The 16323-nt window shown below is 43.5% G+C and overlaps 1 protein-coding gene across 3 annotated transcripts in view; it reads right to left on the minus strand.

Annotated features, from left to right (window-relative positions):
* The window catches only part of atg16l2 (ATG16 autophagy related 16-like 2 (S. cerevisiae)), a 31206-nt gene extending 15253 nt beyond the window's left edge, over positions 1-15953 (minus strand). Inside the window, exons 1-14 of one of the 3 annotated variants that reach the window (XM_076282679.1) lie at positions 15644-15953; positions 15009-15066; positions 14733-14838; positions 13298-13371; positions 12792-13043; positions 8560-8625; positions 7763-7846; positions 7079-7132; positions 6588-6696; positions 3798-3903; positions 3073-3143; positions 2477-2548; positions 1223-1343; positions 939-1044 (exon numbers count right to left, since the gene is read on the minus strand). In XM_076282679.1, the coding sequence (XP_076138794.1) occupies positions 939-1044; positions 1223-1343; positions 2477-2548; positions 3073-3143; positions 3798-3903; positions 6588-6696; positions 7079-7132; positions 7763-7846; positions 8560-8625; positions 12792-13043; positions 13298-13371; positions 14733-14838; positions 15009-15066; positions 15644-15803 (1439 nt within the window). In that variant the 5' untranslated portion in view covers positions 15804-15953. Of the gene's footprint in view, positions 1-938; positions 1045-1222; positions 1344-2476; positions 2549-3072; positions 3144-3797; positions 3904-4832; positions 5682-6587; positions 6697-7078; positions 7133-7762; positions 7847-8559; positions 8626-12791; positions 13044-13297; positions 13372-14732; positions 14839-15008; positions 15067-15639 lie in introns of those variants that run through there. The other 2 variants (XM_076282680.1, XM_076282681.1) reach the window with 2 other exon arrangements.
* Between the last annotated feature and the right edge of the window lie 370 nt (positions 15954-16323).

The raw sequence follows: 16323 nt of genomic DNA on the forward strand, positions 1-16323 counted from the left end.
CATTTTGTTTTACTCTCAATAATACGGAGGTGATGGTGACAAAGTTTACAAGTTGCGAAAACCGGCTGGCTGTGCTAGTAAGCGTTTTTTGACGAAAAAGCTGTTGGGCCTGTGATGTCGGACTTAACAACCGAATAAGGATTGTCCCCGAGACCATGTTCTGTCATAAAATATACCACCTGCTGCCTGGGTAGGCACAGAATGTGTTTGGGACAAAACGTTATGAACAGTGAAGGTAGATGCAGATATTTCTTTCCTTCCACAGTGTTTCATGGTCTGTGCTGATAAGGGCTGTCATCATATCCAACCAAATTCATAAATTCCAGACGGGTCAATTTCCTCCAGAGAGAAATCAACAATGACATTTTTTCATTTAGCTGATGTCTTTACCAAGAGAATGACAGTACAGAGAAGCAATATACAGCACAGATGATAATGCTGTGTTTGGGGATATACATTTTTCATTATTTGATCACTGATTACGCTTTACTGATCATAATTCAGTCTGTGTGATGATGGCATGTGTTCTCTAGATGCCGAGTCCCTGACCTTGTATAACAATGTCCTAAGGCCACACACACACCAACACACACGCTCACTCTCTGACAGGCTCTGTCATAATATCTAGAGACGTCGACATGCTCTGATTGTCACATCCTTAAGGCAGTTACACTCAGGATTCATCTCAGCTTTAAATGTTAATCAACCGACCTTGCTCAACTGGCAAGGCCCCTAATGATACTCAGAGTGAATACAGATTTATAAAAGGTATACATGGTCTGCAAGTTGCATTAGAAGAAACGGTGTGTCAAGTGAATAAATATAAATCTATGTTACAGAATTTAGGTAAATAGTATGGCACATCAGTATGTTTCAAGTGTCTATTCTTATTGGAGCGACAGTTAACACCATTGGTCTTGTTAGAGTGTCTGAGTTACCTGCTGTCCCAGAAGCGGACCTTGTTGTCATAGTGGCCACTGATGATGAAGTACTCCGAGCAGACCACATCACTGCAGTAGGACAGTACCTCAATGGTCTGGATGCCTGTCAGAGAGGAGTGGGGAACGGTGGAGGGAAGGGAATTGAGATGGACAATGTGATATGAAAATCCTTAGAGAATTTGCACGAGGAACAAAATGTATGGCTAAATGACTTCTCTATACATAAATATACACACATATACATACATACATCTACGTATGTGTGTGTGTGTTACACTCACATGCTGCTCGCTGCAGGTCCCACACCTTCACGGTGCGGTCAGCACTGCCCGTCACCACCTGCCGTTGGCTGCACCTGAACTTTGCTGCCGTCACCTTACGTGAGTGGCCTGTCAGAGTGAACTGAAACACACACACACACATACACACACACACACACACAACTTCTTGTTAAGCTTTGACCTTTAAACAGGGCTTACGGTGCTCCCAGCTGATAAGCACTACACTGAGCAAGCACACTTATGGCTATACTGTATGCCTTTATGTCTAGGGTCACACTACCAGCACTACACTGAGCAAGCACACTTACAGGCTGTATGCCTTTATGTCTAGGGTCACACTACCAGGCCAAATCTGATTCCCCCCCCCCCCTTAATGTGACACATATCTGACGTTGTCAAAACAGTGTGAACAGCGCTAGTCACATGAAATCTGACTTGTTCAATTCAGATTTGGGCCACTTCCATATGTGGTCTAAATCCAATACAGATCTGATGTTTTGCATGCAGACATGCAGTCTGAACATTTATATTCGTCCGAAGACTTGTGTGACCCTAGCCTAAGAGTCCACAGGCAAAAAGGTTATGATGTTTCAATGACATCCTTTCCTTCCATGCTCTTGACGCAAAGTGTTGAAGTGTTGATTGGCTGGAATTGTTTATGGTTTAGTCCGAACGACTATGTTTGTGTAACATTCACAGAGCCAGAAGTGTGTACATACGAGTTTCATTGATTACACACACACAATTTTCTTTTATCCTCAGCATGCATGAAGCAATAAAAACTGACGTAAGAAAGGAAAACATGCAAGTATGAATAATGAAACCCATATATCCACATTTCAGATCTTGACAGGAAACACTTTCCTTCCCTGTGATTCCCTGCCACTGTCCTCTCTCTCGCTCATAAATTCCTGAGCCTTGTTTAAATCACGACCCCCTCTGTTTAACCTAGGGCCGTCGTGCCAGGCCTTATGTGCACTTAGCCGTGGTCCTTGTGATAGCGGATGTTCCTTTCGGCATGGGGCTCTGTTTTCTGTCAAATGACGCCTTCAGTTTGGGGACTTAAAGTGTGTGTGTGTGTGTATATGTGTGTGAGAGAGTGTTTGTATTGTCCCAGAAGTTTAAAAGGACCCCCAATCCCCTGTTGAAGGTGAGGGACACGATCACCGATGCACTGACGCCTTCCGGTGAGTCCGGTGAATCGCAGAGAAAGAGGATTAGCAGCAATGAACATGAAAAGCTATGTTCCGTTACCTTGGGAACGCAATCATCCAGCTTCCAAAAGAGGGCCGATTTGTCGTATGATGCAGCCAGAATCCTGGTGCCCTGAGGAGGGAGGGAGAGAGGGAGCCATAGAGAGAAAGAACGAGAGAGAGAGAGAGAGAGAGAGAGAGAGAGAGAGAGAGAGATAAGAGGAGACAGGAGATAAAGGGAGATCCGTAGAAAAAGAGATTGACAGAAAGACAGAAATAGAGATTGGGAGTAGAAATAAGAGTGAGACAGACACACAGATGAAAGAGAGGAGAAAGAGATTAAGAAAGAGGCAGAGGAAGAGAGAAAGAAGTGGGAGGGGAGGGCAGCAGAGAGAGAAGAATTAGAACACACAATTTCAGAATCTCTCAGAGACACTTCAGAGATCCTCCAAGCACAATTAGCACCTACCCTCATCTCCGTCAGCACACACAAGTGGTTATCCACACAACCAAGAGAGGGACAATCACAGCCCACGCTAACAGAGGCAGGCACGGTAAATTAGGCCTGCAATCTGTGTTGTGTGCCGTGTGCAATGGAGAGTCCTTGAGTGGCTTCATAATTAAGGCAGAAAGGAGTGACGCAGCTGTCTCCCTTACCGTTGGGTCAAACTCGATGCTTGTGATGCCCTCGTTGCTGCCATCTAGTGTTCCCCTGTGGTGCAACATGCCTGGACAGAGGAGGAGGATGAAATTAAACATTTTGGGGGTCTGCGCACCCCATCCCAACAGCCTTCACACCTTGCCTGGCCCCTTACTAGCATAGTGCTTTCTCAGGACGTCATCAAATGTACCCTTGCTAAATTGCTTTCTATGATGGCTATGAAGCAAGCTGTAAAAAGAGATTTAACACAGAGCCAGGTCAGGACAAAATGCTGTGACACGGCCTCTGCCCTTCCTGCCATCCTATCTAATCAACAGTAGAAAAGCTTGAACAGGACAGACAGGGTCAGATGTAGGGCAGACATGATATGCATCAGCCAAACAGTCCTCTGAGAGCAGGTTGACCTCTGCTGGCATAAGGCTGTAGTCACAGGACCATGATAGAGATAGAGATAGATAGATTGAGAGAGAGAGAGAGAGAGAGAGAGAGAGAAGAGAGAGAGAGAAGAGAGAAAGATAGAGAGAGAGAAGAGATAGAGAGAGGAGAGAGAGAGAGAGAGAGAGAGAGACACTAAAAATGAACACAAGATGAAATTATAAATTAAAAGAGAGACAGGAAAGCGATACGGATTGATAGGCAGGAGTCATAAGAAAACCAAACAGAAAAAGAAAAGGGTAGAAAGAATGAGCGGAAAAAACAAACCCTGGGGCGGGTACTGTACCTGCCGTGATGTCCCACAGCTTGATGACCCGATCTGTGCCACCAGTGGCCAGCAGGTTGGTGCAGGCGCTGAAGCGAACCGCGTTGATACCCAACTCATGGGCATCCTGTACAAAGAAAGAGAAAATGAGAGAGAGAGAGAAATGAACATGTAAACAAATAGAGAGAGGTCAAATATAGGCTCTTCTGAAACCACGCTACATTTGACCACTCAAAATATTATGACCTGCTATTCTAACCGACCACATATAACAGACTTAGTGTGCCTATTAGCGTGCACTATGCCTAACCAATGAAAAGAGACCAAGAATCACTTCCTGCCAGAGAACATCACATTCATGGAGTGAAGGAGTGTTCTTAGAAAATGATCACTAGCTTTCAACATCACAGAGGTTAAAAGTGAGGTTTTTCTTTTCAATGTGCCTACAGTTGATATTCCACACAATTTTAATCTAGACTTCTGAGTAATCTTGTACTCAGAAGTCAAGAAAAAAGTCAAGACAGAGGGGAACTAAACTTAAGACTTTTGTGCCTTTCACTTCAACTCCAGCTCCAACGCACACAAAAATGCGCACACACAATCTGCCAATGTAGGAAGTTACTGAACTCATCAGAAATGTCAGGCCCCCACAGCAAAGTTACATAATTGCTTCTTCAGAGCCGCCAAAGCACATTAAACTGGCGGGTGGGCCGATATTGTAAATGTGTACTGACAGTTCCCGATGCTGAGGAATAGACACTGAATTCACCGCACACCTTGAGAGAGACACTTGACTGAATTAAAACGGCATCTAAAAGGCTTTTATGTTTTGCCATCTGGCAAGCACAAAACAAACGGACAAGCATGACGACATACAGTGGAAAGAACGCAGGAATGAAAACAAAATTAAAATGAAATACAACAACCTGGAAAAAAACGTGTAAGTGTGTCATCTTGTGTTTTCCCAGGTTTGTATGAAATCACTGTACCATGATACACTATGCAAATCAGGTCATATGACACCTTCCCATATAAGGAAGTGATGGATCAACGCACCACTGCCATGCATTTATGTGGGCTCCTGGTGTGATGAGGAAGAGGGGTGGTGGTTGTTGGTGTGTGTGTGTGTCCAAGTGGTATGTGTGTGTGTGTGTGTGTAAGTGTTATATTTATGTGTGTGTGTGTGTGTGCGTGCGTGCGTAAGTGGTATGTGTGCATGTGTGTGTAAGTGGCATGTGTATGTTTGTGTGTGTGTGTTTCTGTGTGTGTGTGCGTGTGTGTGTAAGTAGTATATTTATGTGTGTGCGTGTGTGCGTGTGTGTGTTTGTGTGTGCGTAAGTGGTATGTGTGCATGTGTGTGTACTGTGTAAGTGGCATGTGTATGTTTGTGTGTGTGTGTGTTTGTGTGTGTGCATGTGTGTGTGTAAGTGGTATGTATGTGTGTGTGAGTGTGTGCCTGCGTAAGTGGCATGCGTATATGTGTGTGCATCTGTGTGAGTTTGTGTGTGTGTATGTGTAAGTGGTATGTATGTGTGTGTGTATGTGTGTGTGTGTGTGTGTGTGTGCGTGTTTGTGTGTGAGTGGCATGTATATGTGTGTGCATGTGGTTGTGTGCGAGTGGTGTGTATGTGGTGTGTATGTGGTATGTATGTGTTTGTGTGTGTATGTGTGTGTGTGTGTGAGTGGCATGTATATATGTGTGTGTGCATGTTGTTGTGTGTGAGTGGTGTGTATGTGGTTGGGAGGGTCGGAGGGTAGCAGAATCAGGCTAGTTCCTCTTCTGATTGGTGCGCTCTCCATTCAGATGAAGACAGCCCTGGGTGCCTCTCGGCGACGGTGCAGACCAGGGAGGACCACACAGAGACGCTCTGTTAGCCGCTCACAGACGCCCTCTTTGTCCCCCTCACCCTCAACCGCTAGCTTCCTGCGGCCACAAACCGCCATGCGTGGGCTAGGATGGGAGAAAGCAGGGTGAGAGTGGGGGGGGGGGTCGCTTTATCAACTACAGTGACAACAGGGTCCTTCTTAGTTCCTCCTGAGACCTCTGAGATGTCTCTTGGCCACCATGACCAGGAAATGGACTTTTAAAAACCTGAGGAAGTGACTCTTGTCGTACACACAGCTCAGAGGGTTACAGGGGCTAAGCAATCACAACATGTCTATGAGGGGTTCAGCGTTTGCAACTTTCACTGTTTGCATCAATAAAACATAAAAAAATTAAACAATTTTTTCGGAGGGATAAAAAAAAAATAGTCACATGATGAAATACATTTAAATTCTCTGTGTAGTGTAGAACACTATTAGGGTTTTTAAGATGCAATAAGGTTGAAGAGTTGACAAGTCTACTTTATTAGTGGCTAAGACTGGAACCCTTCCTGATGTCTACATGATGAGTGGAGACAGAGCCCACACACTCAAGTCACATCACTTTCATTCACTTAACAAGGATGAAGTGACTTGTCGGAAAACCTACTTGGACAGCCTTCTGTGGGTAGGCTTCCCTACAGGCAGCTGCATTATTGATGTTTTCGTGAGGACAATGATGATTTAAAATGACTGTTGATAATGATAACACACAATGATAATGATGATGATTATATGATACTGACAGTAATGATGATGATGACAAAGATGTCACTGACGGCTGGTCAACTGAGTCTAGTGTGTTGGTGCAGAGCTGTTATATTGCGAGCGTGGTGGAGCAGCAGTGACATCATCGAGTTGGGCTGATTTCCAAACTCACTGTTGCGATTTGGTGTTGCGTTGGATCAAAGCTTCTGCTAAATATCAGTCAACGTTTTAAACTCTCACCAGCACGTGCTTTGCGACCGCAGGGACTCTGGCGGCCAGGCAGACGCCCACTGGAGAGTGCATGTCCTCCTCTAGACAGCACACGGAGTTCCCTCGCCTCTTCCTCCTACTGGAAACACGCACACACACACACACGCGCACACGCACACACACACACACACGCACACGAGGACAAGGGGCCCATTTTTCCAGACCATGACACTTACAAAGGCTCAGGTAAAGCTCATCTATATGACTTACTGAGAGAGCAGTGACTTTAATGGTAAATTACACTCTGTAGGACAAAAAAAAAAAACACTCCAACTTAAAGGACCAATTTTCTTGACTGACTGCATTAAACTTATAAGAGGGAATATATTAACTGACCATGAGCCGGGGCATGCCCCTATCCAGTAATTGTGTAAGTGTTAGAGAGACCGGGAAAGGTGACAGAGACGGAGAGATCACGACAAAGCCTCGAGAGAGAGGAAATGATGCAATAAGGTACTCACTCAAAGAGCTCTCGGATGGAGCTGAGGATTCTGGGAGAGGTGGCAGACGCCGACCTGGAAAAATAAATTAACACGTTCAATTATTCATCCTTTCATATTCAGCTCATCTCCACCTCATCAGCAGCAGTAATGAACCAGCCACACGTCTTCTCCCGTTCCCATCAGCGTCGGGGAAACACTCTCAACTGGACATAAAACGGCAGAGGAACTACTTTAGTTCCTATCGATTGAAGTCCAGTGACTGATATTGCCTGTTATCATGGCTGACAAACAGATGGGGTATAATATTTATTAATGCCAGCAGGTACATGATGCAAATTCCAGAAATAAAAATGACATATTGCAGCTGCTTAGAAAGTCAATAACCTTTTACAGGAGCCAAGTGCATAACATTTATCAGCATATCTATCATGAAAGACTTTGAAAATAAATATTGCTACAATGAAAGATACTTCATTGGCATCTGATTTTTTTTTTATATCTTTGTCAGCTACTCACAATATACAGACTGAAACCAATAGGACACTTATGTTAGGCTCAGTGGACAAATATTGTATACATTTAATGGTGTTTGAACAGCAACTAGCTAAGCAAATGGCTTGGTAGCTTAAATGGCTTTGACTAAGCAAGACTGATGGAGTTAACAAGTGATCAGCGTGTCTTACACTCCTCTATTTTATTTACCTGAAGACGCGTGTATGGTATTTCTCCACTGTATCAATGTTTGTGGAGGTGTTGATTTTCAACTGGGACACATTTGTGGGACCACTGTGGAAAAGTAAAGCATAGCTGTCAAATTGCCAGTAAAGAGGCCAAAATAAGACAAACTTGTGTTATTCTTGTTTTATTCAGACTTTATGCAGGCTTTTGCAGACATTGCTAGTGTGAAATCTTCACTCTCTCCCTAACAAACACACACTTTCTTTCCTTCTCTCACACTCCTTCATTTCTCTCCCTCTCTGAACAATTATCTTTTTTCCTAGACATGGGTGCCCCAAAGGACAGATTCTATTTGACATCAATTAGTCCCAGCTGGGTCCTTCCAAGAAGCTAATGTCCCTGGGTGACAAACTCCCACTGAAGTTACACACCATAACTACCCTCAGCTACATATCCCTCAAGAGCCACCACATTACATTGCACACACACACAAACAGTCAGGCAGGCACGCGCACACACGTCTTTGTTTCTCTCTCTCTCTCTCTCTCTCACTCTCACACACACTAATATGTAAGAGGCCTGGCCCTGTGAACTCCTGAGAGCTCCTTCTGCAGTTTCAGTCATCAACTGAAGTCTATTAGCACTCCTCGTTAAGTCTCTCTCTCTCTGTCTCCCTCTAAATATCTCCCTCCCTCCCTTTCTTTCTCCCTCCAACCACATGAAGTCGTCGATCAGTCTCACTGTCAGCCCTTTCTCTCTGTGCTGTGTGTGTGTGTGTGTGTGTGTGTGTGTGTGTGTCCGTGTATGTGCAGGGGACCTACTCATCGATGTCCAGAGTTTTCTTGGCAGCCATTTCCAGCTCCTTGTGAAGGTTGGCCTCTCTGGCCCTGAGAGGTAGCAGGGGGAAGTTCATTAAGATGCATACTGAAGTCAGAGCTTTTGTTAATTACTTCTGAGAATTAACACAGACCTGATGCTACATACACTGTCATGATGAAGCAACACAGAAAACGCTAGTTAAAAAAATGGACTCTCTTAATTAGGTGACACACATCAAAGAGAAAGGATCCCGTGAGGGGAAGGAAGAGAAATCTTTATGTGACTTCCTGCACTTTGCAAATGCATATAGCTCCATGTCTTGGCAGTTTTTGCTTTGCTCTGCAGGTTTTATGGTCAGTTAACTTGGCACGCATTGTGTTAATGCTGACAGCCAAGATCATACTAAGGGGATCACTGAACATCCTACTGCTGATGCACACAATGTGTACATTATATGTTAGTGATTAAGTGATGAAGATACAGGTTTCCATGTACCACAACATTGTTGATTCATTTCCAAACATACTTATATATATATATGGGTCATTCCACGTCAATTCAACCAGGGCCCACGCACTTAGGTCTCAAAAAATTCTGAAAAAAATACCAGGTTACTGGTACAAGGTTACTCTAAACCAGTGGTTCTCAAGCTTTTTTCAGTGATGTACCCGCTGTGAAATATTTTTTTTAGCCAAGTACACCCTAACTAGCGCAAAGCATTTTTAGTTGAGGAAAAAAAGACTTAAAACAGAGCACTGTGACATCCGTGTCTAATTTATTAAACTTTGGAACCACGACTCCATCCATAAACTTCAACCACGACTCCATCGTTTGAGTTTTGACAGTGATTGACAGGTGATGACGGGTGGCATGTGACAGGTTGGGTCGAACCATCCTGGTATGGGTTTTTAGGATAATGAAATTGAATAGCCTACTGAAATATAATTTTATTAACTTACCGGTATATTTTCCTGAAATATTTATTAAATAATTGTTTTTAAAGTATATTTGCATGGATTCTACTTTTTAAATCTATGTATATTTTAACCATAAGCTGTTTTTAGGGCATTTTCACTACCTTCATTCATAAAGGAATTATTCCCGTCATTGTAAGTGCCACACACACATATTATATATAGTTTTTTTCAGCAGAGTCTAGGCTATCCAGATCTGCCATAATTTAGATTTTTAAAGAATAAAAATCTATATAAAAATAAATATATAAAAAGCATATTATAAAAAATCTTATATGTCTGTGGCAATGATATTGCCAGATTCAGACTGTCCTGAATCTGGCAATAGCATTGCCATGGTGGAGGGATTCTCTGGGGCTGAGCAATTTACAGACATAATGACAGACAGTGGTGTGCGCCTTAAAGAAATAAATGCCATTTTTTTATTTAGTGATTAAAAATGACCTTTCTGCGCTCCATATCTGTGACACGAACTGATCTGACCTGACTTGAACCGAGTTTACGTGTGTGTGCCATGGTGTCTGCACTCATGATTCTCTACAACTTTTTACTGCATTGCCATGAACAAAGTAAAGGCAAAAAAGGTGTTTCTTTGCTGAACAAATTGGGATGCAATGTGAGCCTTGAATTGGATGCCATGCAGGAATTTGGTAGGATCTCAAAACCGGATTATGAACATTCTTTGCCATAGAGAAACACACAATAGCGTTGGATTATAAACATGCTTTGCTACAAAAACAGACAAAAATGTGGGGTAAGTCCAGCTATATGAAGTTAATATTTTGCTGTCACTTTGTCTGTTTTATAACCCAGAAGGATGTACTTGGGATCAAATGATAGAGGAGACTCAGAGCTTTCATCTATCTATCCGTTCACAGGTCCGTGAGTGCAGCATTGGTTTTTGTACATGACGTTATTATTTTGCAGTCACTTCGTCTGTTTTTATAAGCCAGAAGAATCAACATAATTGCTATTAATGGATAGCCCTGTGTCTCCTCTTTCATCTGATATGCTTGCCATATCTACGTATGTGTTCACGGGTTTGCGAGTAATTCAAACAAGAGTAATGGGTGCGCAGGTGAACGCAGAGAAGTATAGACTGTAAATATGGTGCAATTTGATTTAATTTCATGTTTTTTTTTATTTTCATACTTTAACGTACAGACAAGTGCGTGGTCTCGTTGGAAAGCCCCACTTCTGCTCTGTCATGCAACTAAGGTCTCATCTCGCTGCGATGAACAGTTGCGGAGCAATGTAACAGAAAAGAAAGGGTGTGTTTTTTGACGCACTTTGCGGCAATCGGGTTCTAAGGGTTAAAATCTCACATACCCCCTGGAGTGCCTTCGCGTACCCCCATTTGAGAACCACTGCTCTAAACAAACACAGGTGGCACTGTGGTAACTCTATATAAAACATATTGACCTCAATGGTGCATTTTGCCTAGCCTGGAAAATCCAGACCCTGGTAATCTAGAAAGATTAAGGGTCTGGCCACGAACAATGTAATGGCCCAACTCGAGGGGCGGCAACAAGCATGCATTTAAAAATCTCACTGCACGCAATTGGATAACACTAGACATGTTTACTCTGAATGATTTCAGACTTTGACCCAATCGGATAACACTACGACCAATGTTTACTGTCCTCCAACATTGCAGCACTGTCTTCATCAGTTTAGCTGGTTCCCCGGGATTCAAGGGGAAAAGTAACCTGCATCATTGCTCATTGCCAATTGCTCAATTGCAGAGACAATTCCATTGTGCTCTCGCGAGAACTCTGGATTTCCAGGGTACATTTTGCCCATGTTCAGGGTGGAAAATAAAAAAGAAAGATTTGCATAAGACAAGTCAAATTGGTGTTTTTAAAAAAGAAGGGGTCATAGAGAATAAAGTAATCTCAGTAAGGGAAATAAATCAAGAGCCTATGTTGACTACAAATATGTCTTCTTTTTTTTTGGGGGGGGGGGGCTTTTTATGCCTTTAATTTGATAGGACAGTGGAGAATGACAGGAAGTGAGTGGGAGAGAGAGTCGGGGTGGGATCCAGAAAGGACCACAGGGCGGGAATCGAACCCGGGTCGCCGGCGTACGGTGCAGGTGCCCCAGCCAGTTGCGCCACAGCTGGGGCCACAAATATGTCTTCTGAAGGTCTAAACAGAACCCAGCCAAAAACTTTGAGGGACAGCTATGACCATGCAGGATCATCTAGACCAAACGTGATGATTTTGTTACATACTATTCCTATTTATGTACCAGCATGCAAAATTTGAGCCTCCTACATGGTTTAGTTCTTGCGCTATGGGCTTGTGAACTTTGACACAAAAAAAGGCCACCCCCCTCCCCCGTAAAACTTGCTCTATCTTGGAAAGTATTGATCTTACATAAAAGTAATTTTACAGTGTGTCTCCTGGGTAACATAGGTAGACCTGGTAATTTTTTCAGAATTTTTTGAGACCTAAGTGCGTGGGCCCTGGTTGAATTGACAGAGGAGGTTTATGAAATGACAATACAACACACAAGATTTCTATATAGAGCATACTGTAGATAGTGTAAATAATGCACAAAGTGCTGAGTCACTCATGTGTACACACACAACAAAAAGTACTGTATATGTCATAGCAATTGGTGGATTCATTAGCAGTGCAGTGAGTGAACCTCCCTGACACCTTTGAACTAACGCTAGCAGCAATGGGGTTTAGCCTCCTTGCTCCTCCTTGTTTATGGGTTCGAGGGAGACCAGGTCAGCACGGTACAGGCCAAACTGTACAGTTAACACAACGCAGGTTACACATACACATACACAAAACTCACAGGCCACAAAACAGGCGAAAATAGTAAAACTAGTGTGAGCTCTAGAGCAGCGTTAGCATCAGCATCTCGTTCCATAAACAGGCAAGGTGCCCATGGGACCCGCAGGTTCAAATCCCACCTGAACAGTGTTGCCAGATTGGTTTGAGTCATTTCCACCCAATCACGTTCGAAAACCCACCCTCTTCAGCTAAAAACCGCCCCAACAATGATTTTGTCATAGAAAAACCATTTAACAAAAATTTTATCTGTCCGCCTAAGGCTCATTTTCCCCCGCCCGACTAACTCCAAATCCCCGCCCAATCTGGCAACACTGGACCTGAGGTCACTTCTTGAACCCACTCCCGACTTGTTTCCTGTTTCACAGTCCCGTCTAACAAAGGCTAAACCCCCCCAAAAAAATGTAACCAAAAAAATAAATAAAAATCTAACGAACAGAGGCGCTTGTACTGTACCTGACTCTCCTCTCGTTGCGGTTGTTCATCTTCATGGCGGCCATCTGCTTGTTCTTGATCATGTCCTCCACCATCTCCTGTCCCTGCTCCCTGGCCTGCCGGTAAGCCTTCTCTCTGTCGCTCCGCTTCTCCAGCAGGGCATCATACTCCCGCTTCAGGGCCCGGTTCCGCTCCCTGATTTGGGTCACGTTGGCTCGCAACTCCGCCTGGTCCGACTCCACCTGAGCCAGACGGTTCTGCACCTCACACATCCTGGATGAAGGTAAAAACAGAGACCAGAGGTGGAACAGCTACATATGTAACTATCGAAGGTGAAAGAGTCGCATATAGAGTTTGGTTTAAGTATTTAGACAATGCCCTGGGTAAGGCAATCCTGTAACACTGCAATGAAAAAGGAAAACTACCACTTTCCATTTTTAAGGAGAGAGAGCCCCCCCCCCCCCCCCCAGCTTCAGATGGCATGCCAGAAGTTCCTGTCTCTGAGCTCAAGGGATTGCATGTCCTACCTGGCATGCTGCTCTTCGAGTATGGCATCTTTGATTGTTATCTTCTGCTGAAGCTGCAGCACCTGGTATGCCAGCTGGCCAACGACAAGAGCAAGCAAAAACAAGCATACAAATAAACAAATAGAAATAAATAAAACATATGAAAACAGAGCAGGCACAAGTGCTACAAGAGTTTCAGCACTGATTAATTAAAGTGTAGTAAAATCCCTCTAAAGTGATGCTGTGCAAGGCTTGGGAAAGCCTCCCAAACACACACTGTGGGTCAAATCTAGCTCAAACTGGGGGTGATCGAGAGTACCGCTTGCATTTTCTTTCGAAATATGACAGTTTGAAAATGACCTGAGGCACGGGTGTGTGAGCACCACCCAGGCTAATCGAAAAGCAGTTAGGCTTTGGATAGACAATCCAGTCCTGACCGAGCAAACCAAGATAAGTATACATTCCAGAACATTCTTTAAGTGCTTGACAATGTGCTCTTTGTTGAAGGAAAGTTGACAACCATTCCCCCAGGTAATTTGACACAAAAAACAATGATGTAGCCAGTCATTACATACAGATAATATACTGTATTGTCTATTTAGTGGAGATGTGGTGGGAAACCTATGCATGACCAATCAAGATGACATTTATGTTGAAATCTGGCTGGCACTATTTTATGCTAAATGGACACTCAGATCGGATCAGATATGCCCAATAAAGAGTGCAAGTCTGAACAAGCATGCATCATGCCACAAGTATGATTTTTGCTGATGTCTATTGAGTAGGCTTATTGTAAGTAAGGGATAATGGTGGCTGAGGTGTCACGATATACAGAATTAATGAAAGAGGTGGAGGCAAAGAATTCTACGACACAAAGTCAAGATCCGCCAGAGCTACTTCACAGGTGTCCCGATATACAGAATTAATAGGCACCTTGTCAGCCACTCAGAAAAGAGTATATCTTGTCTCTGGGGATAAACAAATAAAATGACAGAACCAGTCAAGCTGGAACTTTGATTATGCACTGTATAATATATCTTGCAGTATTTGAAGCTAAAGCCAAATGACCCTTCTGCTCTGGAAAATCCACCACAGCATCATCAACCACAGGTACCACACACTCACAGAGGAAGTCATGGCACATTAAAGTCCCCAATGCAAGCCTGCTGGTCTTGCATGCTAATGCCCCTTGTTTACCCATGCTTTGCGGAACAGCACTGACGTGACATTTGATTTAAAATCCCTGGCTGGTCATTTGGATGACTCAGGCCTCTAAGTTCTTATATAGGGCCCAGCAGCAATATCTCCCAAAAGTGAAACTAAAAGTGATACACACTTTATCATTCGGTCTATCTGTGGTAATATTGAGCTGACTGCGTGGAGAACCTGATACAGTCCACCCACACACAAATGTACACGCACAAACACAAACACACACACATACACACACACACACCTCCCCTGTGGTCTTCTCTAGATCCTTAACCAGGTTTTCGTGATGGGAGGTTTGACCAGTCCCTGTCGGGGACTGGGAGTCTTGAGTGTAGGTTACGGGGAGAGGCCTGCAAAGTGCACAGAAAAGCAAAGCTAGTCACTTTCAACATGAGTAGCCTAATCTCACAGTTTAATGTGGTGCATAGTTTTGCTCAATTTGACTACTATCTGTAGCTTAAATGCTAATAATTACAGTAGTCTACTGTTTGAAGAGATGAGGTGATTGGTTGAACGCTACCTTGCCAGAGAGCCAAGGATGAGAGCTCTCTGTTTGGTCCGCTCCAGAAGATTGATATCTGTACAAGTGCACAAAGCAATTCGCTGAAATTCCCAAACAGCCAAAAAGGCAATACAGTTGGAAAACAACTACAGCCACAAATCAGTCAATGCTTCACAGACACACACATGTTAATGAGGAGTCTCATTTACACATGAGTGTTTGTACCTGGAGGAATTCCACAGTAAGCTAATGCTTTGAGAGCTTTGAAACACAGCGCAACACATGGCATGTCTAATGAGCATGGCCAATGATGCAAGACAGCCTGCCTTGAAAACTTAGTCATAATCATGCCTATTTAAAGACATCATTACAAGGTTAGAATGGCAAATACTGCAAGAGGAACTACTTATGACTTTCGTGAAGAAACTCAGACTAAAAATGGTTAGATTTAGCATGAACATGTTTCTCTATAAGGTAGCAAACACTTTTATAGCAATGACTGGGGCGGTATTTATACTGCTGTGATTCTATTTCCTGGAAGAGCGACATTAATTCAAAACAAGCTCATCAATTCAGTCAAAACAGGCTCCCGTTTGCCAATCAAAGAAATATTGAGACGCCAAAAACCATTACGCAAGTGTAAACATACATACACGACCGTATGACATCCTGAAAGTTTTTCTTCTGTGCCTTGTCTCGATGTTTAAGTTGGTTGATGATATGACGTTTCCACGTCTCCATGGGCTCAGCTGTGAAATGTATCCTCCCAAGCGTGACTGAGGGCGAATCCCGATGGCATTCCAGCGCCGCCATGACGGGCAACTCCCCTGTGTTCGTCAAAAGTCATTGCTGTGCATTTCCACAATCTGTCACTTGAGACACCTTTAGATTTTAGCCATTTCTCTCTCCTTGCACGCACTGTCCACAATCTTCGAAGTCGGACTTGAGGACAACAACTTGGTCAGCCAATCAGCCGCAAATTTCCATCGGTAACAACTTCTTTAGCCAATCATACTAGTCTCCAACGTGTGTCGTCATTAGCATTGAAAACACATGTGAAGACTAGTCAGATTCTTTTTCCGCAGTATGAAATCGGAAATTTCACTTGGGTGTTAGGCTACTTTGATATAGCCAAAAATAGGGAGAGATGGTCAAGCAGGGCAATTTGGCAGGGGAAAAATATTCATATTTAAAATATGATGGGTCTTCTGGAGGCTTATTTTTCGAATTTAAGATATTCCAGTTACAATGGATGGGGTGCTCTCAAGCACCTGTTCAACTCTGGAGAAACGAAACCGTGTAGATTTGTAATATGTAACGTGAAGGGCTCCCA

This window comes from Alosa pseudoharengus, unplaced genomic scaffold (genome assembly GCF_046254945.1).
Source record: "Alosa pseudoharengus isolate Yale_2024_CS ecotype anadromous, Long Island Sound unplaced genomic scaffold, YU_APseudo_1.1 YU_APseudo_1.1_scf_13, whole genome shotgun sequence".
In the NCBI taxonomy this organism is placed as follows: domain Eukaryota; kingdom Metazoa; phylum Chordata; class Actinopteri; order Clupeiformes; family Clupeidae; genus Alosa; species Alosa pseudoharengus.